Here is a 12139-nt window from a genome sequence, read left to right as displayed (position 1 = left end):
TGTTTTCTTTCTTTTTTTACATAGGCTACAGTCATGGCTATAACATTTTCAATAAACTCTATTAGGTGCACCTGGGGAAGTAGCATTTGAAATGTGGTTCAGTGATATTTCCGTGTACTTGTGCCTTGTGCATGCTTGTCTTTGGGACTGTGTGACAAGGAACTTGCACTATACCATTTTTATGTTTCTGTAGCTTGCAGTATTAATTATATCTTAAAGGTGAAAAAAGTACTCTTTGAGTTGCCTTTTGTAAAGGCTGAGGTTCCCTAAGCATTTTCATGGGATAATCCTTTATGGAACACCCTCTCTTGGTCCTAAGGCTAAAATCTTTTGCCATAATACTCATGTATACTGTTTATGCAATCATGTAATCAAGGTTTTAGTCTTACAAAGACAAAACTTCATTTGATAAGTCCTGCTTTGATTAAGCACTGTAGTGGTTAAGCTGAGCTCGAGAGGAGGTAAGGAGAAGAAAATATTAGCAGACAGCTAGAGCCAAGTTTCTGTAGGAATCTGTAATGCCACCTCATGTGCTGCTAGAGTAGGGGGTGTGTTTAGTAACCTGAGAAGAACTGAGCATGCTCAGTACCCAACAGTCAAACAAAACTCCTTAGGGATGGGGACAATTGGTTTAGAGTAGGGATGCACCGATTTCATAATTCACTATTTTGGCTTCGGCCGAACCCCAGAATCCTTTGTGAAAGATTTTGCCAAATACTGAATCCAAATTTGCATATGCAAATCATGGGGAGAAGAGGGCCCTGCGCTCAGTTAAAAATTATTTTACTTCCATTTTTCAAATTCGGTTCTGCCGGGTACAAGGATTTGGACGAATCCTGCTGACAAAGGCTGAATCCTGGCCAAATACCTAATCAAATCCTGGATTCAGTTCATCCTTAGTTTAGAGGGGGAGAAGGAACCCTAGTGGATGCTGCAGCCTTACTATTGACCTTTGAATGACCGGAGTGGCAGGTATTTCAAGATTTCAACAAGGTTGTAAGCTGATTATTTTGTAGGGTTTACATGTCCTTTAAACCATGTCTTGTTACAATGGAGGCAGATTTATATGTTAAATACATACATTTTTCTCCCTACCTAAACAAAAAGTTCCCATGGAAATACCTCTGAAAATGTTCACAAAGCAGCTGTAATTTAATGAAGTGAAAATTCTGCTGGCACTGACATGGTTAAGTAAATTGCGCAGCAAATGCAGAGAACAGAAAGAGGAACTTAGAAGACTAGGACAATTTATTACAGAAGAGAGGTTATTGCAGAAATGTGTACAACATAAGGGAAAGCTACACTGATTTTATGCTAGAGTTGTGATGCCACACACTTGTTTTTAGATATGCTACTTCTTAACAGCTGTAGACTTGCACATCCTGCTTAAGGTGGGCGGTAACTATGCTTTCACTAATAGTGGTACAAAAAGGCAGACTTTTGCCGCAAGTTTTGTTTCCCACTTTGCACAGCCATATTAGTGCTTGCACATGTACACACCGACCCAACAGGTGCCCCTATAGTAGAATGGCACGAGAGGCAGGACATTGCTGGTGGCCTACTGTACTTCTGGCAGTAAGCAACCAAAGCTGTCAGTGACAATACAAGTTTCATCAGCCCGCTGCTCCTGTGAGGGAACTATTTGGGAATGATGGGTGCACTCTAAGAGTGTCTAAATTTTCAAACCCTGCATTTCAATTGCACTGGATATAACATTTAGGGGCAGATTTATCAAGGGTCAAAATTTTGGTCAAAACTATCAAATTTGAATAGGGAGTTAACCAAATTCGATTCAAGTTTTTTAAAAAAATTCTAATTAGATTTTTGAGATATATCATAATCTGCCCCTTTAAGAATTTGAATTAGACTATTTGCCGCCTAAAACCTGCCGAATTGCTGTTTAAGTCAATTGGAGAGGTCCAGGGGTCAATTTAGAGATGTTTGCAGCCTGACATTTGAGTAATTTTCTGAGAAAAAACTCAAATCGAATTTGATGGAATTCGAGTTAAAAAAAGAAAGAAGATTTTATTAATAAATTTTGATTCGTTGGATTTTAAATTTATGGGAGTTTAAAAAAAAAAATTTACATTTTTTTTTAATTAAAAATGCAATTTTATTAGCATTATAGAACAATTATTAGAATTTTAGAACGTTAGAACAAAAATATACTACACAGTGAGCGTATTAGCTCTCTGACCTGATTCAATAAGAGGGCTTACCTCAGATTTTGTTGGATAGAAAATATGTAATCACACATAATCAGTACCATAGAGGCATATTGCTATAATAAAGTTTCCATACATACCTAGGTATTATCTTCTTTACAAAGCAATAACATTGCCTTACTTAGCAGAACGTATAATACTTTTTATTTAACTGAAAAAAACAATACTTTCATGCAAATACCAATAAGCATGGCAGGGGACACTGACTTCACATCCATCCATCCATATATATGCACTATTTGGCCAAAAGTATGTGAACATGTGCCATTCGGACATCTCATTTCAAACAAAGAGGATTAAAAGAAAATGTTTATTTCCAATGTTTAATGTGCCCCTTGCTTATTACAGTTGGTATTCCAATTTATTTGGTATATCTACACAACCAAACTTAAAAAGCCACAGGCAGTGAGGGATCAGATAGTAAAGGCAAAGTCATTGGCTATGTGAAGTGCAGTTTCCAGGGTTGTCTGATAGGCTGCTTGGCTTGCAGTACCACTGGCAATGCAAGGGCATCAAACTCTTCCTCTTCTAGCCAAAAGTTTTAGGTAAAGGCTTTTCAACCCAGATCACAAAGACTTTAGCAGGTCCTGGTTTGAAAGTGCAGAGTCGTGCTCTTCAGAAAACTAAAAGCATTTGGGAGCGTTCATATTAGGAGAGTGGTAATACACTGGATTTAATTAAGTAGGTTTACAGGGAATTGCAACTAACCAAACGGTTGGACACCCCTGATTTAAGATACTCTCTGTAATGGAATGTGCAGACAATATTCTTACATGAACCATTAATGTTTTTACATATAAACATTGATTGCAAAGATATATACAATAATAACATTTTGTAAAACATCACAACAAAACAAATCCAGTTCATGTATTCTTCCCTTGTTTAAAAGAAAACCTGTTTTGAAGAAAAGAAAAATGTCAGTTCCATTCTTATTTTATGCAACCCCATTTCCAAAAAAAAGTTGTGACACTGTGTGAAATGTAAATAAAGAGCGTCCGATGATTTGCAAATCATGTAAACCCCTATATTTAACTACAGATAGTACAATGACAATATATCAAATGTTGAAACTGAGAAATGTCACGGGTTTGTGAAAAATATATGCTTGTTTTGAATTTGATTACAGCAATACACATCATTTTTGGAACCAGGCTAGTAGTATACATTATGTTTAGAGTAGGAGCATCTATCTGTAAAGAAAATGCCGCCTTCTTTGCATGTATTTTGATACATGTATGGGATCTATTATCTAGATATCCAATAACCTTCAAATTACAGGAAAGTAATCTCCCATAAAAGTCCATATTAAGAAAGTACGGTAATACATTTTTTAAGTTATTTCTTGCCCCACAAGGTTCTTCTTAGTATCACTGAGGTGTCCAAAAATGCAGTATACCATTTGCTGTACATAAAGTATTTCAGAAAATTACAGAATGCCTTACTACCAAAAAAGCATGATGGAGGGAACAAAAGAGAGAATATTGGAGTTTTGAAAGTGCACTAACTAAAAAAAGAAAGAAACTTTAGTGTGATTGCATATTTATAGCCATGACCTGCAATTTAAAAAAAAAAAAATAGGTCTGTTTAAAAATATGTGTTGCCTCTGCTTACAGCCACTAATTTATGTAGCTCAGAAATCTGTAGGCAGGTGGAATACTTACAAGCTTTTGACAGTTGATTTCTCTTTGCTTGCATTCGATCTTGGTGAGCTTGTTATTATCGATTCATTTTCTAAGGTTACAATCTGATCATCAGGTGAAGGAATAATACCACTGAAAGTAAGGAGACTGTGAGTCATGTTGAATTGTTAGAGCCACAAAATGCATATGGCTAATAACCAACACACTGGGCCAGCTATACTAACAACTAATCAACATATCAGGGTTATTTTTTGTTTCAGGAATTTGTAACCATTTATGCAATGTATATTATATGTAATTTTGTGCAACTAAAAATAATTTAATTGCTATAAGGTTAATCCTCTGACGAATGCCATGCAACATGCATGCCTAGTGAGCCAAGCTAATAACTTTCAGTATGTCAGATGGCAATAACACTTATCTAACATGATACAAGTAAACTTCCGAAAGCCCTCTTATGGAGTGACAGTTTATTTCTGCATTTCCAGCAGTTACGAAACTAGTATTGGCAAGGAAATATACTGTAACCTCTACTTTTGACTGGTGAAATGGCACAGTGTTGCAATTAGCAACATTCCCATACAACTAATTTTGGTGGGCTACAAATAACCTAGAGCTAATATTGGCAACTGGTAACACAGTTATAGGGGGTATATTTATCAAAGAGTGAAGTTGGAGATCGCCAAAGTGCTCTAGAGTGAAATTTTGCCACTCTCCATTCATTTCTATGGGATTTTGAAAGGCGTATTTATCAAAGGATGAACTTTCACTTTCACCCATTGATAAATACTCTTTTAAAAATCCCATAGAAATGAATGGAGAGTGGCGGTTTTTCACTCTAGAGGACTGTGGCGACCTCTAACTTCACTATTTGATAAATATACAATAAAAGAGATACACCTCCAGAAGGAAAACTGAGAAATTTCTGATGTTGCTCAGCTCAGGAAAGAGATGCTCCATCCTGAGCAAAGCAACATCAGAACACTTCTCGGTTTTCCTTCTGAAGGTGTATCTCTTTTATTGTCTTTGACTGTACAGTCACAGGAACAGTCTAGCTGGTAGTGCTGTTGTTACAAAATGTATTATATTGGTAGTTAAAAAAAAAATTAAAGAATAAAAAAAAAAAAAAGTAAAATGCAAAAGTGCTTAGAAAAGCATCCTGACTGATTTTACATTAAGTTTTGCATATCCTTTATCAATTATATTTTTAGAACATCAACTTATGGAACTTATTAAGCAAAACTGATTCTATTTAATTCTAACTGATTCTATGCAGGAAATGGAGATGTTGACTCACATACCTTTTATAGCATTGTAACTCATCTTGAGCAACAAGAAGTTGAACTTTCAGTTTATTTCTTTCCTGTAATACATCTCTGAGCTCCTGCAGTGTGAAACGAGGCCGATTTGGGTCTGTGAGGTCTATAACCATTTTGTCTGGCCCAACACCCATCTATTAGAATAGGTAAAAGCAGTGTGTGTGATCTTCTTGGAACAGAAAATAAGCAAACCTACAGTAAATCAAATTCTGCTTGTATACAGAAGAATCTTCCCTTTAGGCAGAGGCCAGAAAAAAATTCAGTCTGTATTTGTGCACCTCATGAATATAAGTCAAAACAACTTGGTATATCTCATACTGAAGCTAGACCTTTCTGACCATTTAAAAGACTTTCAAATATTTTACCTTCCTAATTCCACACCAAGGAACAGAGGATATCAAACAGACAGGCAGATATACTGTAAGCTGCCATCAGACTAAATTGGCAGCTTATTGGGCAGTGTATGCGGCCCTTGGACGGGCTTTCCCGATCGATATCTGGCCAAAAGTTGGCCAGATGTCGATCGGGCAAGTTTAAAAATCCTGTCGGATCGAGAACTATATCGGTTTCTTGATGCGATCCTCAATCTGCCCGTCCGTATTATCCTCTTTGTGATCAGATAGTTGGGCCCTAGACAACTAAGAAGTGATAAAATAAACAATTCAATATGCTCTCCTGTGCGAAAGGCCAGGCAACGTTTCAAGCACCTTCTCCAGGGGGTGCAGTGTTTTCCACATTTTATACTTTATAATACAGTGGCTTAATTACAGTGCCAGGGGTTGTGGGATAAAACTTGCACCCAGTCCACACACACCCCAGGACAACGCTTTCCCCAGTGCAATCTTCTAGAACTGGATAGTTATGCCACAGGTATATTTAAAATCTTGTGCATCTATATCCACCAAGCCAGTGCAATATTAGCATTTTGTCTAAAATATGATATTCTGTTGCTTGCATTCTGACTAACTTTGACCTTTTTTTCACTTGTCATGTCTTAGTTTTCAGACAACTCACTAGTTATATAACCTGACTAGACCACTTTAAAACTCAACTTAACTGTACAAAATAGTGTAATTTGCAATACCCCACCTAATAACTCTTCACTGATTATCTATGTTACCTGAGGTCCATCTCTAAGGAGTCGGTCCACTTCAGCCTTCAGATTATCCCTTTCCATTTTCAGTTCCTCTGCAGAAAGGCTGGATTGGTTCACCAGTGCCTCCAACATTTCCAGTACCCTGACTATTTTGAACTGCAGATCAGACACAAGGCTGGACACACCGCGGGCCTCTCTATTGATTTTCAACAGATCCTGCCCTACTACATGAGAGATATCATACACATCTTCCACTGTCAACTGAAACGGGTCCTTATCCAAAGCCATTTCAGGGCTCATCTCCTCTTGCCCCATCTCATCCTGCTCAGTCTCCATAATGTCTCACCACAAACTCTTCCTGTAATACACAACACAAAATTTTTGTACACAGACATGTTAAATAAAACACACGTGCACACATAAAGCTGGATTCAAACAAGCTATATAGTTTTGTTAAATTGCATTGTTAGCTATAAAAGAAATGGAAATTTAGAAGAGAGCAACACAAGTTCACCTTTAAATTAACTTTTAGGGGGTTATTTATCAAAGGTCGAGTTTGTGAGGTTTTTCTACCTCAAATTAACTCACAACTCGAATGTTTGCTTATTTATTAGAAAACCCGAATGTAAAAAACTCAATTGAATGTAATGGGGGAAAACTTGAATACTCAAATTGATTGAGTTATAGGCTAAAAAAACCTAGAATACCTCAAATTAATCAGGTTTTTGAGTGCAAACCACCGTAAAAAAGCCGAAAATCATGAAGGCAAACAACACTTCCAAATGGTTCAAGGGATCTCTGCCATCGACTTCTACATGACCTTGACAGGTTTTAGACAGATTTGGACTTTTTGCAGCTTCAGGGCATAATAAATCTCAAAAAATGACAGTTGGTTTTTTTTTTTTTTTTTTTTTTTAGCAATAACAATACAATTGAACGTCACATAGCAATTATTGGCTGCTGTAGTCAAGGACCTTATCTGACACCTGGAAAGAGGAAGACAAAATAAAAATAATTTAAAAAGTATAAAATTTAAAAAAATGAAGACCAGTTGGAAAGTTGCTAAGAACAGGCATATTCCATACAAAACTTAACATCTCCTCACAGAAGCAAACTACTAACGAAGTGGAAAAGCATACACACTTTGCCAAGTACAGAAAACTGTTTTTCGTTTTCAACAATGATTGATTTTCATTAATACCTTTTGGCTTAAACCCAAGACTATAGAAATATGTAGAGGTGTGGGACAAATCCAACGCAACAACTGTACTGCAAAACTTCTTTATTGGGGATAGAGGTACACAACATGTTTCGGGCAGCGCCCTTTGTCAAGTGTCTAAAACCCAAGACTAACCAAAACAAAGCTGGTCAGTGCAAGAATGGAAAGGGACACGTTAAGAATCCTGATGATATTTTACATATATTTTTAAAAAATTAGTAATTCAGATGTAGTTTTATTTGCATGATCTTTGTAAAGAGAAGATTTTTTTTACATGTATATTTAAAGAGTGTTGTACTAGTTATATATTTAAAACTGCATATTACTGGGAACTTTTTTTTAACAATAAACACAGCAAATTACTATCCTAAGTCTAGTTAATACGAATAGCATATTTTCTGACTATATATGTAAAAACAGACATCAAAACAACATAATTTTTATCTTACTCCAGGTAATCAGCCAGGCAGTATATTAGCCATTGGCTGGGAGCAGAAGCTGGACAGATTTCAAGCAATATCTACCAACCAACAGTAAAGCAGACTGCTCCAAACTGCAGTGTTTTTACATTAAAAGTTATGGCATTGGTTTTAAAGGAATATGTATATGGATGATATGGAAATCAGTTTAGTTCAACATCATGACTTTGTAAATGGGGGAACATTGATGCATTTCATCAGCGAAATATAGCCTTAAAATTGTCATGCTCTTACATAAGAGTGAAAACCAAGCTCACTGCAGAAAAACTCACCAACTTTCTATTTATTCCGAAGGGATTTTTAGAATCTAAGATTTTTAGAATCTTATTAATCAAATGGTAAACTCTAACTTTCACCCAAGTGTATATATTCCTCTGTATATTTTAACGGAGCAGTATAGGTCTATACACACTTGTGTTCAACATGAGCACAAGAAATAGGTCTTTTTATTTTTTAAAAGTGTTTTGCCAATTCTTTTGATTTAAAAATGTTCTCTTTTTCTTTTCTATTATAAAGTAGGGCTATGTCACCCATGGTGTTTTCTCTGCCAATGAAGAAAAATGCCAATATGCTGCAGTTTGCCCTGTGTAGAGTTTCAGTCTAAAATGGATAGCGGCAATGTTTCACCACAGGGAAAAACACGTGTTTCGTTATGGATCATTGTTTATTTTTTTACCCGTACTTCCTCCCCATGTAATAAGGATAGTTTGTTAAATCAGTGATTAGGAGCTCTTGATAAATATATGAGCTATTGATAAACAACCCCCCACCTGCAATGTGTCAGCCTTATTATGTGGAGGGCTTCTCTGTGTACTAATAATTTGATTAATGACTTCTCAGTTCAGAGTTGCTCACAAGAACCTAGGAAGCTGGAAAATGAAACTAGTTTCAGTTAAGGTATTTTCCCTATTTACTGTAAGAAGTAACATGAACCAGAGATTTTTTAATTCAAATAATAGACAATAAGGGGCAGACATATCAAGAAAATACCTTATCTTAGAAAATACTTCAGAATTCGACCATCGAATATCGAAGTCGAAGTATTTTTCAGCAATTTCAGCAATTTTTTGCCCATCCTGTGATCGAAGGAAAATCATTTGATCGAACGGTTAAATAGTTGGAATCGAATTATTTTAGCGTACGATCGAACAATTTTACTTCGATGTCCAAAGACTTAGAAAATGGTTGTAGAAGGTCCCCATAGACTAACATAGCACTTCGGCAAGTTTAATTTGGCGAAGTATTGAAGTCGAAGTTTTTTTTTTAAAGAGGCAGTACTTTGATTACCGAATGGTCGAATATTCTAACTGTTTTACTTCAGTCGAAGTAAATTCGAAGTGGTAGTATCCTATTCGATGGTTGAAGTATCCAAAATATTACTTCGAAATTTTTTACTTAAAAAATTCCCTCGAATTCACTTCGACACCTTAATAAATCTGCCCCTAAATAGACAATGAACAAACAGGACATACTGCCACTTTCAGTTCTTGTGTATTGTAAATCCATAAAATGTTTACAAAGTGCCAATGGAAGTCAAGCAAAAAAAAAAAAAAATAAGAAAATAAACTCAATGGAAGAAGGTTCCATTCTGCCTTTATTTAAAATATTTTATGAAATGTTGATTCTTGCTTGAAACAGGAACCCCTCTACTCTGGTGTATTTTAGTCGCACCTTCTCCGGTCTGCATCCTACATTTCTATGAGCTGCGCCTGTGCGTCGCACACCAAGACTGAGCAACATCAGTACAGCGGAAGTTCACACACAAACACGCAGCAAATGTATATCATTTAGTGTGTATACTTACCAACTACACCGGAGTAGTATCTCTGACTGATTAAATTCGTACCTCACGGGACCGACGACGAAGCGCTGTAAAGAAACAGCTTCTACTGTCCCCAACTCTGTCACTTCCTTTTTCAGTCTCCTGAACTTTGAGGACAGCCCAGGGGACTTTAGTAGCGGTTTCCAAGGAAACAACATTCTTTATCACGCTCATTTGAATTATAATGCGGAAGTCTTTCGCATCCAATTGGCGAAAAGAGCGCGCCGGATATTATGCGTTTCAAGCCTCGTTGTAGGTTACCCAACCACAGCGGCTTTTGTTGGAGATTTGTTTGGCACCGGTGAGTGTATTCTATATGGCTAAATGTCCTGAATTTTTGTTTGCGTTCTAAATGCTTTACAACTGGCTGTTGCTCAGTAAGTCATTCTATATGTGTGGTCTGCTGTAAATGGATGACTATTCTAGCATTGCTTAATTCCTACTCCATTTATCAAGTTTGGCACATTCTTCCCTATGGCGCAGGTCGCAAAAGCGCACTAACTAATTGATGCTGGATGTTGGCAACTATTTATTCTTAATACAAAGGCCTGATGTTTCTTAAAGTGACACTGACACTAAAAAAACTACTTTTTAAAATATGAATGCAGATTGAAAGTTACCTATAGGTCATGTTGATAATTTTTTGCTGAGATGTTTGTTTTTGTAAGCAATTGGTAAAGTTTCCAAACCTGACTTTAGCCAACCTGATTGTCCCATCTCAGCCTGTCAGTTAAAGAAGAATTCAACCGTAATGTAAAAAAACCTACCCCTACATAGACCCCTTCCCCCGCAGCCTAGCTGCTACCCCCGGGCAAATACCCCTAACTCTTTACTTACCCCCTCAGTGCAGATTTTGTCCAGCGGAGTTCACGGCAGACATCTTCTTCTCTTCGGTAATCTTTGGGAAGTAAGTACCATACCGGCCCATGCGCAGTTGGAGCAATTTACTGTTCGCGACAACTACGCATGCACCAAAAGTCACAGAAATTGTGCAAATACTTCATGGCAAAGTTATAAGTTGCTTTCAAAGGCAATATTATGATAGATGTAAAAATAGTTTAATTTCTGGTGTCATCTCTTTAAGGTCAGAAATGTCCAAGCTCCAGCCCTACAGCTGTTCCCAAATACATTACTAGCAATATCCTGACCGCTAAACACACTGTTAGTTGTAGTGAAGCTGGAGAAGTGCACTGCTTTTCACATTGTAAGGATAGCTTCTATTATATTTGCTTTCTTTTTTTTTCAAAGAAAATGAATGAATGGACACCGATCGCAAAGAAATATGACCCCCTCAAAGCAGGAAGTATTGATGGTACTGATGAAGAGCCCCATGATCGTGCTGTGCTTAGGGCTATGTTGTCCCGTTATGTGCCAAACAAAGGTGTTACAGGAGACCCTCACCTAACTCTCTTTGTATCCAGATTAAGCCCGCAGACTACTGAGGAAAAACTAAAGGAAGTATTTTCTCGTTATGGAGACATCAAAAGAATTCGTTTGGTGAGGGATTTTATAACTGGCTTCTCAAAAGGCTACGCGTTCATTGAGTACAAGCAAGAAAATGCAATAATGAAAGCTCACAGAGATGCAAACAAACTTGTGATTGATCAGCGTGAAGTATTTGTGGACTTTGAACTGGAAAGAAATCTTAAAGGATGGATTCCTCGCAGGTTTGGAGGAGGATTTGGGGGCAAGAAGGAATCTGGGCAGCTAAGATTTGGTGGCCGGGACAGGCCTTTTCGAAAGCCTATCAATTTGCCCATTTTCCCTCATCAGTTTAACTCTGAAAGTCGTGGTGAGAAAAGACACAGATCTCGTTCCAGAGACAGGTCCCATGATTGGAGAGGGCAGAGAAGAGATTATGGACGGGACAGGGATAGAGGAATAAGGCGACCGGAGAAAGAGAGGCCTTATACTAAAGATGACAAAGAACAGAATGCAGAGCATACTAAGAGAGAGAGAAGCAGAGAGCAGGCAAAGAATGATAAAGACAAAGAAAAAAAAGACAGCAAAAGGGAGAGAAGCAGAGAGAGAGATTACAGAAAACACAGAAGTGATGAGCATAACAGGTAGAAAGATAGACAAAAAGTAGTTTCTTGGTGGTTCCTCTAGTATTGGAGCAGCTGGCAACTGTAGAGGGGTTGCATGTGGCTATTACTTCCTCAGATATTAATTTATTACAGCATTTTCTTTTCTTTATAAAGGACCAATAGCATTCAAAAAGGATATTGTATAGAAAATATGAAATTTTGCTCTACTTTGAAAAAATCTAGATTAACATTCTCACCTGAGTTTTTTTTTTTGTTTTTTTTAATCAAATAAATGATTACATGTATGTA

General features: G+C 37.0%; 2 protein-coding genes across 6 annotated transcripts; one reads left to right on the top strand and one right to left on the bottom strand.

The window, feature by feature from the left end:
- Positions 1 to 2346: 2346 nt before the first annotated feature.
- Positions 2347 to 9921, bottom strand: rilpl2.L (Rab interacting lysosomal protein like 2 L homeolog). 3 transcript variants are annotated; one of them, XM_041579820.1, is made up of 5 exons: positions 9786 to 9921; positions 6308 to 6641; positions 5170 to 5321; positions 3890 to 4015; positions 2347 to 3122 (listed from the first exon to the last, which is right to left on the bottom strand). In XM_041579820.1, exons 2-5 carry the CDS (start codon positions 6617 to 6619, stop codon positions 3092 to 3094), a joined length of 621 nt encoding a protein of 206 aa, XP_041435754.1. In that variant the 5' UTR covers positions 6620 to 6641; positions 9786 to 9921; the 3' UTR covers positions 2347 to 3091.
- A 152-nt stretch (positions 9922 to 10073) lies between these two features.
- snrnp35.L (small nuclear ribonucleoprotein U11/U12 subunit 35 L homeolog) lies at positions 10074 to 12139 on the top strand. 3 transcript variants are annotated; one of them, NM_001096941.1, is given in 2 exon segments: positions 10074 to 10104; positions 11052 to 12135. In NM_001096941.1, a coding segment is annotated over 1 exon segment (819 nt). In that variant the 5' UTR covers positions 10074 to 10104; positions 11052 to 11054; the 3' UTR covers positions 11874 to 12135.

The sequence above is a fragment of the Xenopus laevis genome, chromosome 1L (assembly GCF_017654675.1).
Source record: "Xenopus laevis strain J_2021 chromosome 1L, Xenopus_laevis_v10.1, whole genome shotgun sequence".
Taxonomy (NCBI): domain Eukaryota; kingdom Metazoa; phylum Chordata; class Amphibia; order Anura; family Pipidae; genus Xenopus; species Xenopus laevis.
Note: the sequence above shows the minus strand (reverse complement) of the source record. Positions and strands in the feature narration are given on the sequence as shown.